At 42.9% G+C, this 25,262-nt stretch overlaps 1 protein-coding gene across 3 annotated transcripts in view; it reads left to right on the top strand.

The window, feature by feature from the left end:
- Positions 1-25,262, top strand: part of map4k3a (mitogen-activated protein kinase kinase kinase kinase 3a) — a 45,290-nt gene that overhangs the window by 5,491 nt on the left and 14,537 nt on the right. The window contains exons 3-20 of one of the 3 annotated variants that reach the window (XM_042104745.1): positions 3,951-4,041; positions 4,366-4,430; positions 5,282-5,337; positions 5,537-5,584; positions 5,769-5,811; positions 6,094-6,166; positions 12,403-12,534; positions 14,154-14,216; positions 14,451-14,532; positions 15,143-15,259; positions 18,382-18,460; positions 18,679-18,737; positions 19,105-19,167; positions 19,324-19,350; positions 20,708-20,766; positions 21,394-21,501; positions 23,551-23,602; positions 24,357-24,522. In XM_042104745.1, coding sequence (XP_041960679.1) covers positions 3,951-4,041; positions 4,366-4,430; positions 5,282-5,337; positions 5,537-5,584; positions 5,769-5,811; positions 6,094-6,166; positions 12,403-12,534; positions 14,154-14,216; positions 14,451-14,532; positions 15,143-15,259; positions 18,382-18,460; positions 18,679-18,737; positions 19,105-19,167; positions 19,324-19,350; positions 20,708-20,766; positions 21,394-21,501; positions 23,551-23,602; positions 24,357-24,522 — 1,383 coding nt within the window. Of the gene's footprint in view, positions 1-3,950; positions 4,042-4,365; positions 4,431-5,281; positions 5,338-5,536; positions 5,585-5,768; positions 5,812-6,093; positions 6,167-12,402; positions 12,535-14,153; positions 14,217-14,450; positions 14,533-15,142; positions 15,260-18,381; positions 18,461-18,678; positions 18,738-19,104; positions 19,168-19,323; positions 19,351-20,707; positions 20,767-21,393; positions 21,502-23,550; positions 23,603-24,323; positions 24,523-25,262 lie in introns of all 3 variants that reach the window. The other 2 variants (XM_042104743.1, XM_042104744.1) reach the window with 2 other exon arrangements.

Genomic DNA, 25,262 nt, shown 5'->3' with positions numbered 1-25,262 from the left:
GAACTCTCTTGAAAGGGACCCTTTCAAGAGAGTTCCAGAGAGTGTGTGTGTGTGTGTGTGTGTGTGTGTGTGTATGTGCACATGTTGTGCCATATTTTAGATGCATGTTGTGATGAATTTACGCTTAAATTGATAACATGGCACTTTGGCTCATCCTCTCTCCCAGGCTTTTGTGTGTGTATGTTTTGCATACATAAGAATACGTGTGGATGAAGGCTGCCAAATAGCATGATATATTTTACACCATGGTAATATGGTCAATCTGTCATATTAGTGTGCACTCTGCCTATATTTACCTCTCAGTGTCTGATTCTGACAACATGGCTCCTGCCCTCAGGAAAAGGTAGATTTGATGAACAAGTTATGAAGGTGCTTTTTTCTGTTTAATTGTCTGTTGTGTGGAGCAAGTGAAAGGTTGGGAATGGTCTGATTTATCGGCTGTTTTACAGCCTGCAATACAGCTGTTTTGGAGCCTCAAGGGCATTTAGAGTGCTGTGTGTATTAGCCATGCATGCTAAACCACTGGTATTAGCCATGCATGCTAAAGCAAGCTGGCATTTAAAATGCATGGTATAAGAGCTGGTATAAGGTGTGTGAGAAAGTGTGTGTGTGTGTGTGTGTGTGTGTGTGTGTGTGTGTGTCCATACACATTAGCCGTATCAGACTATTTGTTTTTTTATCGTATTAGGAAATAGCATCAACAAGAAAAGGACATGAAAATATATACAAGTTGCATATACTTGTCAGTACAAATAAGAAAGAAGCCTGTTATAGCCTAGTTCAAAATGAAAGAAAGGAAACGGTATTTGGGCACCCAAGACGGGCTTCACCAAAGATTAAGTTCTAATTTGTGTTACAAGCCTTCAGTTTATTCATATTTAGGAGAGGTGTCATTCATTGAAGGCATGCAATAGGTGTTCTATGAGATTAAGATGACAGGATTCAGGAATGCAGAAATCATGCAGAACAGGAGAGAAATACATTTGGTGACATTGGAAATATTTTTGCCCACGTCGGTATTCCAGCAACTTCAATCCAGACAACTATAGCCAATGTTTATGAAACAGCTCTTTTCACACAAACTTTCATTCATTGGTTCTACTACAGTGTTTTCTTTGATGTCAAACTGACAAATTCCTTTGCGTTGTGAATTACACAGACTGGGGTATCATCAGCTGGGTATTTTTAAATTAATTGTATTAGTTTGATAAGGCCTTCTATAGAGCCAGTGTTTTGGTTTGTCCCCTCTGGTCATCTGTGGAAAGATGGCAGCCCAATATGGTGTATTCCATTGAGGGCAAATTCCATTGAGCGCAAATGAAATTGTACTGTTGATGTCATTAACTAGCATGGTTAACTTCAGCTTGCTGACGCTCCAACTCCAACTGATCTCTCACCTCGAAGCACACAGGGAGGAATCAGAGTTCACAACCTATGTGGATGGAGATGGAAAAAAAACCTTTATGTGTTCTTGTAGTTGTAACATTAAACCTACTATGTCAGAAAGTCATAAATATGATTGTTTAATATTGGTTGTTAGAACTGTGCAGAAATTACAGCTTTTCTGGAGCAGGTTGTTTTTCTATATCTGCCCAATTGAAGTTAAGCGTCTTCTTAACCTTGCATAGTGTTAGTGCAGGTCCACTTACATTTCCCAACAGTGAAGTGCCTGTCACCTTTGAGCTTGGAAATGTCACTGCATCATCTGAGAGCAAATGCCAGCATGAGCAGGATGCACAGATCATCTGACCATGCTGCAATGCCTCACTATTCCCGAGAGAGCACACACACACACAGAACCTGATATTCTGTATGCATCAGAGGGGTAGGCAAGCAATAAGCTACAATATTCCTTATCCATCAAAAAAAGGAGTTAAGGATTTCAATATGATCTCCCAACAATGATTGAGGAAAAGTGTGATAGCCACTTTTAAAGAATTGAGAAATCAGTAATAAGGAAATCTAGAAATATTGAACTAAGAAATGTTTCAGTAAAGTGGTTTTGAAAATAATTGTACTTGATTGTGGTAGTAAATGGAGGATTTCAGGGTCCTCCCCTGCAAAGTCACATACATTTTAATGAGGGATTACATAAGTTAAAATATTTATCTGCAGCACTGTAGAATGCATGGAAAAGCGTCAACACACACGAGCATAGGCAAGTTGGTAGGGATGGGAGGTTTGAGTCTTTTAATGAGACCTCAGCTTCCATCATTAAGCAAGCAGTCACAACAAAGTCACTTTGTTCTCTCTCTCCTCCCCTCGTTCTCTCATGTAAAATGGCATCTACTTTTATGGATGTGGAGACCTGAGCTGAAGATCAAGGTCAGCTCCGATCAGTGGTGTCAGGTCTAAAGCCCATAGGACTGACAGCACAAGCCTCTCTACCAATCAGCTAGAGGCCTAGACCCCTTAGCAGCCCAATCACAGAGAAGAGTGAGCCTCTCCTTTTTTCTCCTTCATCCTTTTCCTTTTTTCTCTTCAAACTGTCAGACCTACAGTTTTGCCTCATCCTTCCCTACAGACCAGAAAGGGCTCTGTTCGATAGCCCTGGCTTGGGAAATGTGCTGACCTGGCAACAGTGTGCCAACGTGTTGGTTTTTAAAGATGGAAACACACTGGCAGTATTGACAGTTACTTGGGGGAAGCATATTTAACACCACCCAAATGCAGATCAATGGATCATTGAGGATATGGGTGTGTCCTTATGTGGGGAAAGGGGGTGAATGCCATGCCATTACTTGCTTTGCATCCACCATTTCTTTGGAATAAATGTTTGTTCAAAATGCTATTGGACATCATTTGTTTTATCCAGCACTTCTCCCATGTTTATTTTGAGTTCATTGTGTTGGTTGAGCATATTTGTGACTCCACGACAAAAACCTGGTGTATTCCTACCTGTATCGTACTAGCTGTCACTTTTAGTTTTTTTTAGCGCTATTATTATATAGATTTATGGTGTTCACTGACTTTAGTTCAAATGTCACAAGACTGTTTAATGTTTTGTTCTTTTGTAGCTTACAAATACAAATGCCCCTAATTTTGAGGGTTTGGATTGTGCAGAACTAAACTAACCACTTTGCCAAAGCAGTAAGCTGAAGGATGACAGTCATAAATCAAATGCAGTGGAGAGCCTAGCAATAAATAGGCTAACCAATTAATGTATTGCATGTGTTTCACTTTGCTTGCCAGCTGACCAACACAGCTTAATGATCATAAACCTCTTACCATTGTTCGTCCTCTTACAATTCTCTGATTCTTTATATCGTCCTCTTAAAGATATAGGCACACATCAAGTTAAGTCTACCATTATTTCATTCATAAATGCATGCTTTGGAAAAGCGTTTGCTAAATGAATATTTGTGAAATGTAATGCTATACCTGATAAATTACAGATAATGTTATGCCACAGATTAGTTTGGCCAGACTCCTTGTCAACAAAGACTTTCGAGCACGGCAACACTTTTATTTGCACTTGACAAACTGATCAAAACCGGTCATGGTTGCGACATTAGAAAATGGACTTGGAGCTTTTTAAAAGTACATAATACCAGCTGCAGCCAAGTGCAGGACACTTTGAATGTCCTTATCTCTATTTGTTGGTCAATATTCTTATCATTTGAAAGCTTGTTTTATGGTCTCATGAAAACACAATAACATAATTTTGAACAATTGACCCATGCATTTGCTTTTGCCGTGGAGGGTCACATTTGCTACTAATGGTCTGTGGTAGATGTGGTAGATTTGGTTGATAGGGCGTGTTTGATGTTAAGGTGTACATTTGAAAACGTTTTAATTCAGGTTAACCCGTCTTCAATTTCCTTTACCTCTACCATAGAATACTCTTAGCTTTTTTGTTAAACTGGATGTTGTGTTATATGTGAGGATTTTGTTAAACTGGGTGTTTTGCTATAGGTGAGGATTTTGTTAAACTGGGTGTTTTGCTATAGGTGAGGATTTTGCAGTTGTGCAGCAGGAGATTATCATGATGAAGGACTGCAAGCACTCCAACATTGTGGCTTATTTTGGGAGTTACCTAAGGTAAGGAGGACCCCCCCCCCCCCCACCCCCCTACACACACACACACACACACCATACCACCTTCTTCACCAATTCTTTCCCATCCTTATGCATTGATGTCCTAAAACAGATATGTTGCACATGCTACTTTACTAGTGATTGAGAATGACTAAAAAGTAAAATGTATGTATATATATATATATATATATTCTACCTGTATCTCTCAGCTGCAGCATGACGTGACCCCAGACTCTTGCCTGGTGTATTTTGACCTATAAAAATATGCTGCCTAAACCCTTCTGAGCTAGACCCAAGTGAAGTATTTTTTGCTTCTTGCTTTTTCAGAAGGAATAAATTATGGATATGCATGGAGTACTGTGGAGGTGGCTCCCTTCAAGACATATACCATGGTAAGATATGGACCACAGAAATCAAGGATAGAAGGATAACCTTACTTGTAAGTTACCTAACCTTTACTTTGCTGCAGCTAAGACCTCTGTGCCCTTAGAGTGTCATAACTCTGTCTCCGCTGAGCTAAAAAGATCATTAGCTGTCTGGAGTGTGTGGGTGAAGAATGGGAGGCTGCCTTTAGCATCTGGTATTCCGTACTGAGCAGTGTGAATGCTGGTGTGAGCTGCGCCACTGTACCTCCCACATGCCTGACTCCCTGCTGTCACAGCAACACTGAGCTGCAGGGTTCAGAGTTTTGATTAACACCAAGCAGCCTCCCTTCTCCCATAGCTGCTAAGGTAACAAGCAAGTAAATTAACACCATAGACACAGATTTACACTTAGTCCTTTATGCTCCGGTCTTCTATGGACTTGTATCATGGAAGTAGGAACTTGTATATGTCATGTGCACATTGTAGGCACTGTTAATACAGTAGGCCCACATTGTAGCATTTAAAAAAAAAAAAAAAAAGATTATGGTATTTCAAAACAAATGGGAAATGAGTTGTTTTCCCATTTCAAAATGGAAATAAAATGGCTGCGAATCACATGGACCATTTTGGAACTGTTTCAGGGTAATCAATATTGAAATGTACTTTTGTGGTGGTAGAATTGGGTGTCATTGTTCAGTTCAGATGGCATTGGCTTCTTTCATTATGCATTACATATTATGCAACTTTTAAACTCCTTGTCCTGATTTGTTTTTGTTTTCAGTGTCAGGAATAATGATCATTACTAATTTAATAATTTTTAATTTCCTTGGAATAATAATCATTATATGTACTTATACACTTTACCCCTTCTTTTGTAGTATCGGGGCCTCTGACGGAATCTCAGATAGCTTATGTTTCACGTGAAACACTACAGGTATGGCATAGCGATAAATATTTATCCACACTGTGCTGTTATTATGAACATTAGAAGTGATGCCACCATTTGGGCTTTTTGGTGGCAATACCCATACTAAGATTACAGATGCATTTGTAGAACATTGAGCATTGTGATTAATGATTTTATATATGTATGAAAAAAGGTGTGCTTAATTTATTTCTTGTATTATATCCAGGGTCTATACTATCTACATAACAAAGGAAAGATGCACAGAGACATAAAGGTAGGGTGGCATCTGTATCGGGTCTCCTTGAATTTGGAATAGGAAAATAGAAAGTAGAATAATACTTTCCTTGCTATGAAGGAATCTAGTAGTGACCCAGTATGTAACATTGCATATTTGGCCTTTCTCTCTTGAAGTAAAACAAATGTTGTAAATATATAAATATATGTTCCTTTAATTAAAGGGTGCCAACATTTTGTTGACAGACAATGGGCGTGTTAAATTAGGTAAGAAAACATTGTGTATCCTTTTTCTCATGGTCAAGCAAAAGCAATGAATAAATAAACATGCATCTAATCATCAAACTTGATTTGCTGTGTGGTGAATGAGTATGAACTATGACAAGTATGATTTTAACATGAGCTTTTCCTTATACATAATCACAAGAATTACTTAAGACTTGTATGGAGCACAAATGCATCAAGTAAATCTTGATACATCTTGATACAATGTAAAAAGGCTGAGTGTGTGAAGTGTCAGCATCTTTTTGATATGTCTTTATTTACCAGCTGACTTTGGAGTATCTGCACAAATTACAGCCACACTGGCTAAGAGGAAGTCCTTCATTGGAACACCTTATTGGTAAAATATTTTTATTCTCCATTCTACATTTAAGAAGACCTTAAAATGTTATCTTGAAAACCCTTGGGGTCCAGATTTGTTCTGTTACAGATTTGTGTGAAATTATTTTCCATACACTGTATTTTTAGTACAGTAAAAGTACAGTACTGTATATTTTATTTGAAATTGTATGTATATTTTTCCTTAGCTTTTAATATAATAGTGCAGTGCCTGTTCAAACATGTTATTGCTGTAGAAAACCTGTAGCCCAATTACATGCCGGCCGGTATGCCTGCTTTAAAAATAGTGTAACAAACTGCACAGTTTGTCTTAGAATGGTTTTTATTGGTTACGCACCAAAACACACGAACACATAATTCCGGGCCAGACCTGACCCTTATGCTCCAGCACTAAGCATCTATATGAGGCTGTATCTAAAACACACACCACTCAACCCTAATTATGAACACTGTAACTAGCTGCAAACATAAACACAACAGACAGGACATACAACGTTGCCAACCCACATGGTTTAGACAGTTTAGAACATGAACATTACACATACTGCACAGCATCATGGGAGCACAGTCATAACAGCTAGGCTCAGATCATTACACAGCCCCCCGAGACTTAGTCCATGTCCCCTTGACTCAAGTCTTACCCTACGTTAGTCCCTGAGCCTGGCTGGGACGCGACGCTGGCGTTGTGGGCGCCCCGCTGTCGCGGCGGTGACTTCCGGTGAAGGCTGCACGGTGATCGGTGTTAGAGCCACAGCTCCATTGTCACCAAGTTCCACACAGTCAGTGTCAAAGTCTCCACGACCCTCAGCTGAGGCCAGGGGTCGATACGGGGCCAGTCGATCACGGTGGAGAGCCACAACTCTCCGACGCTTAATCAGTCTCACACGATAGACCACATCAGACAGCTTTTTTAAGACATCGCATGGCCCGACCCACTGGCTAGTGAGTTTCGGGGAAATGCCTTTCTTTCTCTACGGGCAGTACACCCACACTTTATCGCCGGTCTGGAACTCCTGGCCGCGACAGCGCGTATCGTAAGCTCGCTTTTGACGTATTCCAGCTTCACTCATAGCCTGCCGGGCCAACTCGTGTACTCCCTTCAGTCTCTCGCGTAGCTGCTTGTAGTATTCCAGCCCTGGCTTACCTCCAATCTCCGCTTCCGGAGGCAAACCAAACACCAAGTCCACCGGCGTGCGTAGCTCTCGCCCGAACATCAGAGCTGCCGGTGTGCATTTCGTTGACTCTTGCACCGCTGTGCGATATGCCCAGAGCACCAGGGGCAAGTGTAAGTCCCAGTCCTTTTGTCGGCGGTCGGCCAATATGGCTGCACTGCTAGCGTCCGGTTAAACCGTTCCACCAGCCCGTCGCTTTGTGGATGCAGAGGTGTTGTTCTCGTTTTCCGGATGCCCATGCGCTGGCAAACCTCAGCAAACACCTCTGCCTCGAAATTCCGCCCTTGGTCGCTGTGGAGCTCTTCTGGTGCCCCGAACCGGCAGAACATCTCAGTGACCAGTCTGTCCGCTGTCGTGTGGGCGCTCTGATCTGGCACCGCATACGCCTCCGGCCACTTAGTGAAATAGTCCATGGCCACGAGCACGTAGCGATTTCCCCGCTCTGTGACTGGCAGTGAGCCCATGACATCGACGGCTACCCGCTCCATGGGAGCCCCGACTGCGTATTGCTGCAGCGGAGCGTGTGAGCGTCGCGTGGGGCCCTTCTTCGCTGTGCAGGCGTCACAGCAGTGAACATGCAGTTCAACGTCCAGCCTGCATCCCGGCCAATAGAAGTGGCCTCTCAGCTGACGAAGAGTCTTTGCAATACCGAAATGAGCCATCCCCACTGCCCCATGCACATGTTCCAGTACACAGGCTCGTAATCCAGCAGGAACCAGCAACTGAAAAATGTCAGATTGTCTATCGGGAGCTCGCCAGTGTCTGTACAACAGTCCTTGACGTGCTACTATTCCCGGCCACTGTGAATAAATCGCTTTGGTCTCTGGATCGAGTGCTGATACGTCAGTCCATGGCGGTCGCTGACCGGCTTCGATCCATGACCACACTCGGCCGAGCGTGGCGTCTTCCGATTGCGCCTTCCGGATCTCCTCCCTCGACATCACGTCCACCGGCGACTGTGCGTCCGTGGCCCCAGCTGCCGCTCTGCAGTGCTGCGTTGTGGTGTTGGGCTGCGGTGCGTTGTCTCCGGTCTCTCAATCACTGTAGCTGGTAGCGGAAGGCGGCGAGACGACCTCGGGGTGCTGCTGGCGAGCGTTGTCTCTCTCGCTGGCGTGAAGCTGGCGAGCGGTGGCTCTCTTGATGGGTGCGCGCTGGCGAGCGTTGAGTCTCTCGCTGGCGTGCTGCTGACGAGCGTTGGCTCCCTCACTGGCGTGCTGTTGGCGAGCGTTGACCCTCTCGTTGGCGCGACACTGGCTAGCGTTGAAAACAGCGACTCTCTCTCTCTCTGCCAGCGGTGATGCAGCCTGTAGCCGACGAGCGGGCTCCGGTTGAGCCGCGGCCAGGCTCCTCTCCTCCCTCCGGTGGTAGTGTTGGCACTGGTCTGCTGCACACGGACGCCTGGACAGGGCGTCCGCGTTGCCGTGAAGGCGACCCGCCCGGTGTCGAATCTCCATGTCGTAGTCCTGGAGCGCCTCCAACCAACGAGCCAGCTGGCCCTCTGGTTCTTTGAAGTTCAGCAGCCAGGTGAGCGACGCGTGGTCCGTTCTCAGCAGGAACCGTTTGCCGTAGAGGTAGGTTCGGAAATGGCGCACTGCCACCACCACAGCCAACAGTTCTCTGCGGGTCACGCAGTAATTCTTCTCCGCTCGGTCCAGTGAGTGGCTGAAGTATGCGACCACTTGCTCGCCCTGCTCGCCTGCTTGTGACAGGACGGCGCCGACGCCCACATCGCTGGCGTCGGTGTCCAGGATAAACGGCAGTCGAGCGTCAGGGAAAGCGAGCACTGGGGCCTCACATAGCGCCCTCATAATGCCGCGTCGCACTCCTGTGTCCACTCGAAGAGTTGGCCTTTGTGCGTCAATCGATGCAGCGGGCTGGTGACTGCAGCAAAGTCCCGAATGAAGCGCCGGTAATATGACGCCAGGCCCAGGAAGCTCCGCAGCTCAGCACCGTCGCGTGGAACAGGCCAACGTCTCACCGTCTCCACTTTAGCTGGGTCGGTGGCCACTCCGGCAGCCCCCACGACATGGCCCAGGAACCCGGTTTGCCTCCGGAACAGATGGCACTTTTTCGGGTGCAGTTTGAGCCCAGCACCTCGTATGGCGTCGAACACCTTCTCCAGATGTTCTATGGCACCGGTGAAGTCCGTTGCATGACACAGGATGTCGTCCAGGTAAACCACGCAGCATGTTCGTGGAATGCCCGCCAGGACACGCTCCATCAGCCGCTCGAAGTTCGCTGGTCCGTTGCATAGGCCGAACGGAAGTACCCGGAACTGCCACAGCCCTTGCCCGATGGTGAACGCTGTCTTCGGCCGAGCTTCCGGGGCTAGCTCAATCTGCCAGTAGCCACTGCGCAAGTCCAGCGAGCTAAACCAGCAGGAGCCGGCAATGCTGTCCAGCGCATCGTCAATGTGGGGGAGCGGGTAGGAGTCTTTCCGGGTTACCTGGTTGAGGCGCCTGTAGTCAACACAGAACCGCCACGAGCCGTCCTTCTTCCGGACGAGTACAGCTGGCGCAGCCCAGGGACTACTGCTTGGCTCTATTACTCCTGCCGCGGCCATCTCCTTTATCTTTTCTTCAGCTGCTTGTCGTTTGGCGAACGGTAAGCGATGAGGTTGAAGTCGGATGGGCCGGGCATTTCCGGTGTCGATATCGTGTTGGACCAGGTTCGTTCGGGTGCAGTCCTCATCTCTTGCGGCAAAGATGTCGGTGTACGCTGCTAGTAGCCTCCGCACCTGGCTACCCTGTGCTTCACTCAGCCGCTCACAGCTACAAGTGCAGAGTTAATTTACGGCTTGCTTTGTCTCTACAGAGGGCCGCGCTCTCTGAGCGGAGAGTGGTGATTGCTCAACCCGCTCTCCTGGCTCCTCTCTAGTGGGCGTGAGCTGAGCAGTGGCGGACTCAGCAAGCGGACCTGGATGAGGCCTGTTGTTTTCGCGGGCTTGAGTTTCGCGGGCTTGTGTGGGGAGGGGCGGAGTCTTGGATGGCGAGCATTCTTTGCGAGTTTGCTTTCTGCGGGCTTGTGTGGAGCGAGTTGGAGGGTTCTTCGTCGCGCCAGCTCTCCGCACTTCATGCTCTGTCTTCCCCGCCGTGTGCAACACTACGCTGCTCGTCCCTAAGTGTAGTGTGAACCGGGAAATGTCCACCACAGCCCCCCATTTCTCTAGCACGTCCAGGCCGAGAATGCAATCATCCTGAATGCTACCCAACCAAAGCTGGCGGCTCGCCGTCTCACCATTGATGCACACGCACACCACTTTTTGTCCATACAGTTCCGCTCGCTCTCCGGTAACTGTGGTGATGCGTGTTTTTGTCTCTTCCCAGCCTCTGGGTCTGGGTAAGAGACCGGGGTGCACCAGCGAGATGGTGGAGCCAGTATCGATCAAGGCGCGACACCGAGTCCCGTCTAGCGTACAGTCCACATAGAGTCCTCTTGTTTGGCCGAGCCGGCCCAGCCGTATGCAGTCCATAGCCAGGGAGGTAGTGAAACTTGAAGGTGGCATCCCTCCCGCCGTGCCACCTCCCTCTAGTTTGACTAGGGCGCGCGCGTAAGGGGTGCTGGGGCGGGACAGTACCTCGCAATGTGCCCCGGCTCGCCACACCGGTAGCATCCGTCTCCGCTGGCCGGCCTCTTCCATTCGCGTGGGCGGCGTTGTGGTGGCTGTGCTGTGGTCTGTCGCGTCGTCTCCAACTCCCCCCCCGTCTTCCTCCATCGATGTCTGGTGTACGCAATGCCTCGACTCCGTTGTGTGGAAGATGTTTTCCACCCGTTCGGCCTCCGCCAGCGCCACGGCCAGCGAGCTGGGGGCGCTCAGGCGAAGGTGTTCTCTCAGCCGCTCTGGATGGATGCCTCGCACACGCACAACGCTTCCAGTGCCATCTCTTCATGTAGACTCTGGCTGTACGTTGGGTAGCCCCGCCGGGCATACAGCTGCAGGTCAGCCGCGAACTTGCCCAGTCTCTCGCCCTTGTGTCGCCGTCTGGAAGCGAGTTGTTCTCGAGCATCGCTGGTGAAGATTCTCTGGCCGAATCGTCGTTGCAGAGCGGCTTCGATTGCGGTCCAGGTTGCTTGCTCTGCCGGTGGCAGGTCTTCTAATACTTGTAGCGCTTCCCCCTCCAGGGCCAACGCCACCTGTACGCCCGTTCTCTCCACCGACCAGCCATTCAGCTCGGCTGCCAGCCGGACCTGCACCAGGTATGTCGCCAGCGGCCTCTCACCATTGTAGCGGGGCAACTTGGCGTTGGAGCGCCCTTCCGCCGCCGTCACGCCGGGGACCGGCCGGTTTCCCTCGGTCCCGTGTGGAGCGGGTTCCAGTGGCGGGATGCTGCCATCACCCCGGTTCGTTTCCTCCTGTGGCCTGGGGCGGGCTTCTTCGTTACGGTCACGCTGCAGGCTGGCTCCATCTGCTGGGCCCAGCAGGTGGCCATGGGCGAGTGTGCTGTCGAAGAGTCGCCTTGGCAGGAAACTCATCATCGCCCGGACATCGGTTGCAGCTTTCTCCTCCCGTCCAGTAGGGGTCGACATCCCACTTCTGACACCAATGTAACAAACTGCACAGTTTGTCTTAGAATGTTTTTTATTGGTTACGCACCAAAACACACAAACACATAATTCCGGGCCAGACCTGACCCTTATGCTCCAGCACTAAGCATCTATATGAGGCTGTATCTAAAACACACACCACTCAACCCTAATTATGAACACTGTAACTAGCTGCAAACATAAACACAACAGACAGGACATACAACGTTGCCAACCCACATGGTTTAGACAGTTTAGAACATGAACATTACACATACTGCACAGCATCATGGGAGCACAGTCATAACAGCTAGGCTCAGATCATTACAATAGGATGATAGGGGAAAAAATATATAATACTGAATAGATCAAAATGACATAAGCCTAACAGCTGTTTTGCGTCAAGGCTGTATGTAGCCTATTAAATAACATGATAGAGAAGACAAACCATTTTGTGAAATGATGCATCATCATATGACATACTTGTCTGTAGCTGATCACAATGACATAAATTGACTTGACTTGACATTATTTTGTGCAGGATGGCACCAGAAGTTGCAGCAGTTGAGAGGAAAGGAGGCTATAACCAACTTTGTGACATTTGGGCAGTGGGCATAACTGCCATTGAACTTGCTGAGCTTCAGCCACCCATGTTTGACTTGCACCCTATGAGGTAGGCCTAATATACATTTCAGAAGCTCTGATCCCAGCCATTAGATACGTCAATAATTGTACTTTCTCAGAAAAAGGATAGAGTGCACAATCTTTGGTTAGAAAAGGAAACATTAAGAACATAGTTAGATGTGTAAGCAAGCTCAACTAACCAACAAACCAACCAACCATTAATTGATGTAAAGTTGTATTGAGTATAATTACACGGCTCTTCACAAGACAAGTAGAACGCTCTATTGGCTTGAATAGGATTTCCCAAAGTTCTACGGTAAAATATATTCATGTAATTACCGCTGCAAACATATAATTACTGCTGTCAATGGGAACGGGTTTTGTGCTTCTGATACGTCTTTCATATCACTACGCAAGGACTGGAACTTCATTCAAAAGTGAAAGCAGACGGTTGATCAGCTGTGTTCTAAAGAATGTTTGATTCAAATTCAGTGTGTGTTGATGCAAACTATTTGTTTCTCAGCAAATGCCACGATGAACGGTAACAAATAGGCTAGGCTGCAGTATGTAGGCTAAAGTCATATTGTGGGGAGTTTATTATTTCGTTTTGGCAAGTAGCCGTGTAATAAGCGGGATAATGTATAGAACGCCGGTCATTACTGGGAAAATAAGTCCCTTCAGGGCGGAACAAGACCCCTCCGCTGCGCGTCGGGGTACGGCTCGCCCTGTCGTGACTTATTTTCCCAGTAATGACCGGCGTTCTATACATTATCCCTTACTTATTACACGGGTCTTCAGAGTACTCCGGAAAGTTCTATTCACATGAATGGGCCTTCCCAACGTTCAGAGGTCTGTTAAAACTTTATAATTACCGCTGCAAAGTATATAATGACCGCTGTCAATGGCAGCAGGTTTTGTGCTTTTGATTCATGTCTTTCATATCATTCCGCAAATAGTCCGTTCACTTATTGCAATGGAAATTCATTGAAAGTAAAAGTCAGACGTTAGTTAAGTTAGTAAGACGTTGCCACGCAACACCTGAAACTGTCAAGTTCTTGTGTGGCGAACTATTCGTTTTGTCAGCGGAAGCCACCAAGCAGTCATTTTTTTTTTTTCAAAGGCCCATTGTGTGAAGTTTGTTTTCTCGTTTTTGCAAGTAACCGCATTATAAGCAGGATAATGTATTGTCCGCCGGTAATTATCGGAAATTAATTCGATAATTATCCCTGGGACTCCGACACACCTGTTCGCCCTGTCGGGACTTATTTTCTGATGACTGTGGACAATACTTTATTCCTTATGTAATATATTGGATTGAGATGCAAAACACATCGCTTCATTGATGGAGGGAATACCCCTAATTAACGTCATGCCAATACGTCAAATATAATGTGCAATTGTTGGATATGATGTTCAAATTATGCCACATTTTCATTTAATTCCTGATTGCTCCCAATAATTGCAAACATTGTATTATGTCTTAAATGAAGTTTTAAACAATAATAAAGCCTGTAGTGATTTTGTATAGGAGCAGAGGAAGATGATAGGCTTTTGATACAGTTCACCCAAATGTTTGTGAAAAGTAATGAAGAATATTTCTGACCTGCAAGTCATATTTTATGTAAATTGTATTTTGATAGTAATGATATACCTGCTTCCTTTTTTCAGAGCCCTATTCCTCATGACAAAAAGCAATTTCCAACCACCAAGATTAAAAGACAAAATTAAATGGTAATGGTATATGATTTGATTTAATCTATTTTAACGTCAATGACGTAAACATGCAGTAGTTGTGATTTCTGCAGTATTCTTACAGAAAGATTTCGTCTCAATCTCCATTTTATCCTCATTCAGATATTGTATCATCACCAGTACAGTATAGTTTTCATTTAATTTGATCAAATTGAGAATGTACTGCACAGTAACAATATCTATCCTTATGTTGCCCCTTTTTTAACTATTAAGGACCAATGATTTTCAACATTTTGTGAAGATGGCGCTCACAAAAAATCCAAAGAAGAGGCCTTCATCTGATAAGTTATTGCAGGTACATATTTGGAATATTTCAAGTATTTCCTTCATAGCAGATAAAGGATGTATTGATATTTATTTGTTGTTTATTGATATTTCAATTTCATTAATTTTCTTTTTACATTTCTTCTGGATTCAAATAGAAACATAAGCTGCCAGGGAGCTACAGTGCATTTTCATGTAAATCATGTAGCTGCCTGGCTACTCTAGCTGTTGGCTGCAGCAACTCGATCTAGGTAGCAGCGGTTTTTGTTAGTTGTTTTCCTTAGTTGAGTTTTCCTTTAAGAACCACTGCTATTGAGGGTAGAGATTGAAAAAAAATAGTTGAATAAGACTGAACAAGAAAGATTGTTTAATTTATTCTTCTCTCTGTACTCTGCGTCTAATATTTGTAGAAACTATTGGCAAAGATGAAAAATATGCATTTTTGCCCATGTTGGGCATGTATCTATCTACCATTAAAAAATAATAATTTGAAGGACACATGTATAACAATCTGGCACAATCTGGAGGATGGTACCTTTTGAGGTTACCAAATTAATCATACAGTAGGTGAATGTGTAAATGCATTCATTTTGACAGTGCTCATATGACCTCCTAATCCTTGTCCCTGCTTCTTTTTTCAGCATCCTTTTATCGCACAGCCCCTCAGTCACACTCTTGGCATTGAGCTGTTGGACAAGGTCAGCAACCCGGACCATGCCTCCTACTCTGACATTGATGATGATGACACTGAGCCTGAGGTATGCTGACAACATATGACAAGAAAAGTATTAACCCATGCAACTGACAGATTGTTCTCTCTTTAAGGTGAGACACTACAGGTGAATGGGGTAACATTTTAAAATAATAGACATCACCATGAAACTTCCTCAGTTGATTACTTACACAAGTATGAACAAAAAATGTATTACAAGTTTTTGAAATTCGAATGTTTAAATATGCAAATTAGGCATGTCTCATTAAATATGCATGATTTTGCATATTTTCGATAGATAGATCTGAACATATGATAAAGCCAGGTACAAAATTCTTTTTTCATTTTGTTTACACACAAGATGAAAATAAAATTACAGAGGGATTTCAGGATATCTGCTTTCATTACCTAGGAAATCAAAATATACTGTCCATTGCCGTAAAAAATCGGATTTTTGCCATATTTTGTTGATTAAAATGTCACATAAATCAGGCCAGGAATGATTTATTAACAAATCCCTCTGTAAATATCTTCAGAATACTGCTAAGTGTATAACTGGAAAGTTTGGTGTACATAGGTGCTACAGGCTGAGATGTTTCTACTGGAAAATGAGAAAAACTCAATTTAAGAAAACAGCCTTGGAACACAGCCAATGAGATTCCGTTCTCAGCCTAGACTCGCCTTTGAACTTTCATGATTGGTTGCGGATACAAAGGAAGTGTCCATATTTGGATTGCACAACGTTATGCAGGAAAAACAGAGCTTTCCAACTGTACTACTGTACACATGATATGTTTCATATCACGGTCGCGGTAGAGCATGAAACGTTAGAAGGCTAACTTTTGGTGAATTTAGGAGAAATATACAGGCGCGAGTGGACGAAATGTAATAAAATAAACACCTAAATGTGTAAATCGGACTTTCTTGTTGTAGTAGTGTGAAAGAATACATGCTAAGGTAGCAAATTAGCCCAAAATCTCGAAATTAACCAGTGCATGAAAAAACGTAGTTTTCACCTGCCGTGTCTCGCCTTGAATCTATTTCCACATCTTTGAAAGCAAATTACAATGTTAAAATGTATAAGTATAAGTATATATACTCTTTTCATCCCGTGAGGGAAATTTGGAAAATGTATGTCTATATATTTCACAGATGCTTTAAATCCCTTTCAGAAATCTAAATGTGATAAAATACAATGAATATAATCCCGGTAATTATAAAAAATAATGAAAAAATGATAGAAATAATGGCAATAATAATACGGAAAGGCAAAGGAAGTTTTTTTTATCAATATAGTGCAATTCAGTATGCTTTATATAGACAAAAGTAAAAAGAACAGATGCAGAAAAACAAAATATGAAGAGTTTAAACGCTGCATCTCCATTTTTAAAAACATAAAAAAGTCAAAAATAAGTCTTAATTGTGTATTTCAGGTAATATCAATAAAATTGCAATTGTGTTGTTTTGATTGAGTAAAGATAAATCAAATAACAGCACCCAATTACAGTTCTACTGGTTAGCCCCACTACCATCAGAGAAAAAGCCGAAGTGTTGGGCATATCTGTCGGAATCAGTGACGTTGGAAGTAGAGGTGCGGGGGGTGCGGTTGCACCAAGACACTGGTCATTTTCTGTGTAGACAGAACAATGGCTACACTGGACATGCAACTGTGTTCTGTTCCCAGAGCATGCTTTCTCTGTCTATGATCTGCAAGGTTAGGGCCTCCTCGACGAGGACATTGCTGGTCCAAGGATAATTTGTGGCACAATCGAATGGTATCATTGAAATGCGGACCGAAAGAAAAAGATGCTAAACATTTTCCAGACCATTTCTGTCAAGCGGAAACTTTTTGCGCCAAGCGCCCCAACGTTTGATAACAAAACCAACGTTTGATAACATTTCAGCAAACGTGTTTGCTATGCGGTACATCTAGTTGCTTTTACGAGGCCCATTTGCTAGCATCGTAACGGAGACCTAGACATTAGACTTGACAGGTTTGACAGATTTTAACCAGACATTTTCAGCCCAGAAGGAAAGGAGGGCAACATTTATATTGAAGTTGTGCTGCTGGGCCAGTATTTGGCAGCAAAACAGTAAGCATCTAATCCCCCCCCCCCCCCCCCCCCCACATTTTTTTAGCACCAGCCACCACTGATAAGCAAGGTGTTGTAAATGAGGCCCAAGTGCTTTTTGTGGACTTTTGTCTTTTTCATCTCTGCTTTATTCCCTGAGGAAGAGGCCTGTCAGTTCCTGTAACATTAGAAGTAATGGTCAAAGTATCGGTATAGCACTTATGTCCTTGTTGACAATTTGTGAAACTTCTTTTGGGTCTGTAGCTGTTTTATAAGTGATGTCTGATAAAAATACTCATTGCCTTCACTGATAGTTGGAGTGGTATTTCAGGTTGTTCAACTTCAAAGACCCACTGGACTTAGATCTACATTGTGTGCTTAGCTCTACTGGGTCCTGTTTAAACTGACACACAAATCATGCATTTATTGTCCACTAGGAGAGTAGTGAAGAAGGGAGAGCAAATTATACATCTGCTTGTCCTTGTCGTAAAAAGACTTTAAGGCTAAACATATCTCTCATGACATCAAATACACTGTAGCTGGGCTTGAGAGTGCATGGTGTCCTTCACATAATGCTCAAACGTCTGTGCCACGTCAGCAGTGACAATTCATCCGGCCACTTACAGTCTCAGATGTTAGTGTGCCCTGCTGATGGATACAGTAAGTTGCTACAAGACCAGTCAATGACACAAGGGGTACATGTCAATTCTCCTTTCCTTCCATCGTTCCTACCTTTCTTCCTGCCTTCATTCATTCCCCATGCCACATTCCAGCCCCTCCCTCTGATAAAACATGAAGGAGATAAGGAAGAATGCAAGGAGGATGGAGGGATCCAGGATAGACATGCATGAGAAATGAGATGTGCTGCTCACTCAAGCATCACTTTTAAGTGACGTCAATTACTGATGACACAGCAGCATTACCTTTTGCAAGACTTAAGGGCCTGTCGTATTATACAGCATTGAAGAAAAGACTTCAAGATCAACATCCTGTGAATTGTAATGCGATGACGAGTCAGATGACATATGTTTTGTGGTTCAGAAAGATATTTTGTTTGTGTGTGTGTGTGTGTGCATACGTTTTTTGTCAATTGCAGCCTCCAATGGCAGTGCCTCACCGGATTCAGTCCATCAGTAGAAATGCGCGTGAGGAGAAGACACTCTCTGAAATTAACTGTAAGTGTTTGCAGTACTGATCATGCTGATAGAACACTTATACCCATTCCATGATAATTAAGTACAGTCCACTAGGGTTTTTGGCTTGCTGGTTAAGGTGTTCTTTAAACTGTCAAAATTGATCACTGATTAAGTTTTCTTTGACTAGCTTACCTTTTGGAATAGACCGAATTCTACGTACATCTGAGTTAAACACTCTTATGGTTTCCTCCCTACAGTGGGCCAAGTTAAGTTTGACCCTCCATTGCGGAAGGAGACAGAACCTCATCATGAGCCGGTGAGTGACCGCTGGTGGGACTTTTTCTTTTTTGTCTCATCACCCAACATTTCTTCTGTATCTTCCACCTCTTTGTACCTCTAGTGTCGCTCAATAAATGGGTTTAATAAATATTGCTTTACAGCTAATTACCCTACAAATATTGGCAAGACTAAATAGTACACAAAAGAGAAGGTGTGTGTAACTGAAATCATAATCTGTTCAGTTCACTACCCAATTTTTGCTTAAGAATTTATTCAACTAATTAATGCCTATGCATTTTTTCCCATGTAGAGTTCATTTGCTTTTTGTTGCTTTGATTTTTTCCCTGTCAGCTGCTATTTTGTACCAATATATGAAATGTGATTTCTTGGTCTTTTTGCAATAGCTTGACCCAGATGATTTTTTGGACTGTGTGGAAGAGATCTACTACACTGCAAGATCTAATTTGGTATGCTTTTTTCTCTGTCTTTCTTGTGTCCTGCTGCATTTTTTAATTATTGCCTTTTGTGTTTTACTTGTGGAATATCTATGACTTCATGTTTTCTTCTTTTTACATTTCTAATGGACATGAAGTTAATTTCTGATAATTTCCATTTTTCTACAGCAACTCATTGTTGAGTTAGACCTAAAGGTTATGTTTAATTAATCTCTCAGACTGTCCTCTGCTTTCCAGTCTTTTCCTATAACTGAGGGGCAGTCGTGGCCTACTGGTTAGGGCTTCGGGCTTGTAACCGGAGGGTTGCCGGTTCGATCCCTGACCAATAGGAAAGGCTGAAGTGCCCTTGAGCAAGGCACCTAACACCTCACTGCTCCCCGAGCGTCGCTGTAGCAAGGCAGCTCACTGCTCCGTGTTAGTGTGTGCTTAACCTCACTGTGTGTTCACTGTGTGCTCTGTGTGTTCACTAATTTACGGATGGGATAAATGCAGAGACGAAATTCCTTGTATATGCAAGTATGCTTGGCCGAGAAACCGGATTTATATTTTACATTTACATAACCTGACTATATTTTACATGAGAGCATGGTCCTTTAAGTAGGCACGTTTCTTTCCTTCTCTTTTCAGTGATCAAAGTCCCTTGAGAAGAGAGCAGGGCAGCCTATGTTTACAAGGTCACAACAGGACCCTATTCTTATGCCTCATCACCAAGACCTCTTTTACATTAGAGAGAGATTTACAGAGTCAAATTGAGGGAGTGAAAAGTAAAGTTGAATGAGACATTTAGCTAAGGTGTTCTGTTGCTCTCTTGAAAAGGCAGTGCTATCTAGGTGCCTCGGAAGGTATTACTGTGATAAATTCAGACACCCCTGTGCCTCTCCTCGTCTCTGGTCACCATCTCCTATCTACTGCTAGTGCTTGTAGCCCTGTTCAAGTCAGACATTTCATAAGTGATCAGAGGGATTGTGGTTACATGTATCTTCAATCTGGATCCACTGAAAGGAATATGCTGCATGTGAGTTTGACTGAGTTGCCTACGAGTTGAAGTAAGAGAAATGGTCCAAAACTAGACATGGCCACTGAGCCCGAAAGCTTTAGATGTTCTGTCAGGTGTTTCCTTCTCTGTCTCCTCTATAAAAAGGAAGGCATCAGCATGAGCACATCCAGTGAATAGTGATATGACATTTTGCTGTGTTAGGGGAATTGCATTGTGCTAATCTTGGAATGGGGAGGGGAAGAGAAATCAATGTGGTTTAACATCCCTGAGTAGCCAGTGATTCTCTTTTATGATATTGTCTGGCTAGAGGACTGAGCAGTGAACTCATCTCATCTGTCCATGATTAGAGTGTTCATAGGCCATTATAAAGTGCAGAAACTGTCTCACTAATCATCTGGATAAATGCATCCTTCTTTGATACCAATGTCCCTTTTTAAAATGTACTTTAGATCTGTCTTCTTCATCATGTCATTTCTTCTCATATCACCACATTAGAAAATCACTTGATTATTTAATGTTCCACTTTTCTATTTCATATAATCTTATCTTTCTCAGGAACTTCAGATGGATTATGGACATGGATCCTCTTGTGGTTCCTTTCTTGGAGGGAGTATGTAAGTCACACTGCCCTAAAGTATCGTATGACTGACCAACTGTAGTTCACGTTCCCCGTTTGGTCCCCCCAGTCGGGGGACCAATGGTGAATTGAATAGTGAATTTTATTGTTCATTCATTACCCCACTCAATGTTATATCTGCTTTGGAACCAGGAAATATTAAAATGCTAACACCAAATTTCTGTTTGGCTACTTCACCAAATGCTAACACCAAATTACAAGATCACACTGCACACTCTATTCAAGTCTGTGGTGAAGTAGCCAAACAGAAAGTGAGCTCATATCTCAGCTAATCTTTTTTTCAACTGACATGAAATTAGCAGTTTTCATGCCTTGATCTTGACATGAAGTTTCCATGGCAACTTTCTCCTGCTGATCTGCTTGAGCCCCATATGTTAAATATCAAAACAATGTTACTTTCATAGTAATTTCTTCACAAAGAGAAACTGCTCACAGAACATTATGTCAATTCCTTTACTCCAACCCACAACAATTTATAATTTCTGGCATGTGACAATATTTCTAATTTAGATTCTTGTATTGACATGTGTGCTAAATTAGTTTCACTGTGTTGTGTTTTACCTAAGTGTCATAATTTTAGCTTTCTTGTCTTTATCTATGATAGGGTCCGCAATGCCTCCTTGGAGGACAATAGGGAAGACCATGATGAGCATTCTACACAAGATCCTGAGGATGATTATTGGGGTAGAAATAGTGATAAAGAACAATCACAGTAAGTCTTTCAGATTTCACATTTTTTATTCGTCTTCTTATTTACCTCATAATCCTTAGCTATCCTCCAAAATGCCTTTATGCTAAACATAAATATTTTGTTATCCACATTCCACACCCATCATATGGTGGATTCTGAAGATTCTGAAGTTAAATCTGACTGGACTCTGAGATAGTGTCTAATGTCCACTCTTGCTGGATTAGAAATTACTAATGGTAGCCTGGCTGTTACAAAACCAGACATAGTTGTTCATGAATGTTCTCAGGCTTATAAAGCCATACAGTAGAAGTGATGGAAGATATTTTGGTTGATTTAAATAATTGATGTAGAAATATCACCTTACCATGACTACACAGATCAGAAACCCTGAGCAGCAGTCAGCCGAGATTCAAAGTCTGCAAATCGTTTGTGTTCCCAAAAGTGTCATCAGTGTCCTCTGGTGGACAAATGAATCTAGTTATTGTTCCGCACAGAGTTTTACTTGGTTATCTCTTAAAGTATAGGAATCTTTGCCTGGCACTGTCAGAGTATGCCACATCATGATTATAATTTGCTCTGTAAAGTAGTATTAAGATAAGATAAGTTATGCTTTATCTTTATCTTTACATCAAGTTGTAGGTTTGTTTGTTCGATGATGACAAAAATGAAATGTTATGGTTATTGTATTTAGCAGACACTTTTGTCCAAAGCGACTTACAGAATATGATCATTATAATAGTTAAAATAAAAAAAAAAATGAAGTTGGTAAGCCTACAGCAAAATAATAATGATATAGCAATATCAAATATCAATAATGATGGGTGCATATGTCTTGGTCTGGTACGGGAGATATCCCCAGAGTTACTTTATACTGGATGAGTCACTTTCTATTTAATTTGCGTTAATATTCTTTACTTGTGTTTAGTGCCCAACATACTTCCATATGACCAGGAAAGCAGTCAGTGTGGGCTTCTTTTTTATCAAGTTAACAATCTCTCTATGAGAATGTTGCTAGTTTGTTACACTGTAATAGCAACAGATACCAATAAATATTGTCTTTGTCAAACATTCAGAAGCATGGTAATTCTAAATATATTATATATTCATAATATAATTTTAAATGTATAGAGTGGGCCTTTTCAAATGATTAATTACCTACAGAAGTGTAGTACTCAGCAAAATATACATTTTATACAGTCACCCAAGAGCTCTCAGAAATTACTCTGTTGTAGTTTGTGTTTCAACGGGGCTACACCAGGTGCGCAACTGAAGCGTTCCGTTCGCAAAGTGTATTTAGCAACAATTAGCTTCCTCTAGAAACACACCACTACACGAGATGAGAGAGTGCTGCGCACATTTGAAAAAACTAGACCAGTTCTCCAAAACTATTTTACACTCCACAAACCGATTACTTCAGTTGTGTCCCTGTGTAACCCGGTTAAGTTCATAGGCCCAGATTGTTCACATTATGAAGTCCAACCTACTAACTCCCATCCCTTCTCTGAGGGCCTACCTCATCTGACTCATAGCCATTAAAGGTGCAGTGATTTTCTGCTGCAAAAGAATTGAAATGCTTCTAGATCGGCAAAGAGATATATCTGAAGGATACAGTAATAGTAAACAGCCTTTCATGTGTCTTCTGATCATGTTTGTTTGAGAATGTATCTGTGTGTGAGATATTGTATACATGTTTATAGATCATAATTGTAAATCTAATAGATTTTTCAGTTTTGACAAAACATTTTTACATTGGAGAAAGTGATTAGTGAAATCACTACATTACATACAGAAGCATAAACTCAGAGGACATTGTAAAAGTACAAACATAGAAAAACATAGACTTGGGTGAATAGATTGGCCTCATTGTCATGATACCTGAAGCCCCATTGTCATGATGCCCAATCCAGCTATTTGAGTCAGTGCCAAACCAATATCCAATATCAGTTTATTTGGGGTAGCGGTGCATCCCTACTGTGTATCACATCTTCATGCCTCAGGTATGAGACCAATTAGGCTGGTGGTACTTCATATTTCCTGGTATTTGTAACAATTTTGCTGTTACCCCAACAGAAATAAAGCATTCACCATGAGACCTAAAGTACCCCCACCACCACCTCCTCAGGTAAGCATGAAACAGAGCATAATGCAAATGAATGTTTATTCAGCTTCCTATGATCATTTGCACTCTTGTCATGCTAGAGTTTGAGTTCAAATAGATCCTGTTGTGTGGAGCATGTGCTAAGCATAGGATGAAAGTGGATGGGATCTACGCTTTGGTTTAACAAGCAAAGGCTGACATTTTGTTATGATTGTATTGTATTGAAAATACTGTGTATAAAAACCGTCGTAAAGATTTTCGCTGTTATCAAGTGTCATATTACAAAAGATGGCAGACATACATGGTGCTGAGAGTGAAAACAAAACATAATCTAGACTTGCCATTGAGGGAAAAATGTATGCCCTGAGCTCAAAAGGTTTGAGAACCACTGCTCTAGGTACACTGTAGTCAATCATAATGCTGCTAAGATCTGTTAACGTATTTTAATGATGTCCTCCACATTCCACATTCAAAGAACTTCACATCCCACTGCACTCACTGAGTGCTCATCAACTCACCCGCTAAGTATGAAGTTAGAAATATACTATGGCATAAGTGTTCATAATGAAAATTCCCAAAGGGACAATATGTGTAAGCATCTAAGTAAACAGAACATTTTCAGGGGGTACTAAGTACTTGTGTTTGATGTTTTATGCCAGTGATTTTACATAGTTGGTTTAATTTAGGCATTATCACTACAATAAACTAAGATGTCTTTCTCTCAAGCTGTTATCTCTTTTAACAGACTGCAGCTAACTCTTTGCCTCTCGTCTCTCAGCCCAAGAGCATCTCCACCCCTCAAGTGGATCTCACCAGTGACCATGATGGCAACCATGACACTATCATGTGTTGTCCAGCCACGGACAGCCCCGATCTACCATCCGCCTGTAGCCCTCCTCAGCCATTATCCCTGCAAACGCCCCCACAAAAACTCAGCAGCTTAGGTAAAGAGAGTTAGCAGGATCAGATTGTGAATTGCCATTGCAACAGAAAAATAAATGCATTTGATCATAATTGAAAGTGGATCAGGACGAAAATGTTAACTGTAAGGCCAGCCACACCGTCCCATATCTTTGTCCTTGCAGTCAGGGGCGCAAGAGGCACGGGGGACGCGGGGGATATGTCCCCCGCAGTGCTGAAGAGACAGCCATCGTCCCCCTCACTTTTGATAAGGAAAAAAAGCCTTATAGGTACGCTAAATAAATGATAACATATAGGATTTGTGCTAACTATGTAAAACTCCCCATTAACAGCATCACATCACTAACCACAGCCATCTACAGTACTGTAAGACTGCACAATCTCATATTCACTCTGTTGGATATCTGAAGCCAGTTTGTCTACTACAATCATAAAATAATCCTGGCTACTTGCTTAGCATAAATCATTCATCATCATCTTTATTTGAGGCAGGTTGGTAGGCTATTCGAGGCAGGCTTTTTAAAATATTTCTAACCTGCATTTAGACATGCGTTTCGTTTGGAGCGGCATACTGGTAGGCTATCAAAAGCATTTTCGGTTTGGTTTGGGATTTAATTTACTTTTGGACTGTTTGATTATATTGCTAAATGTTGGGACTGATGGGCACTGAAATCTGGGAGATATTTGATGGTTCACTGTTATGTTTCATGCAGTTGAAAAAGTGTCGGGATTTCCACTGCTGTTTATTGCAAGACAAGGCAGC

Source organism: Alosa sapidissima, chromosome 9, assembly GCF_018492685.1.
Source record: "Alosa sapidissima isolate fAloSap1 chromosome 9, fAloSap1.pri, whole genome shotgun sequence".
NCBI classification, from domain to species: Eukaryota; Metazoa; Chordata; class Actinopteri; order Clupeiformes; family Clupeidae; genus Alosa; species Alosa sapidissima.
This window is presented reverse-complemented; position numbering and strand designations above follow the sequence as displayed.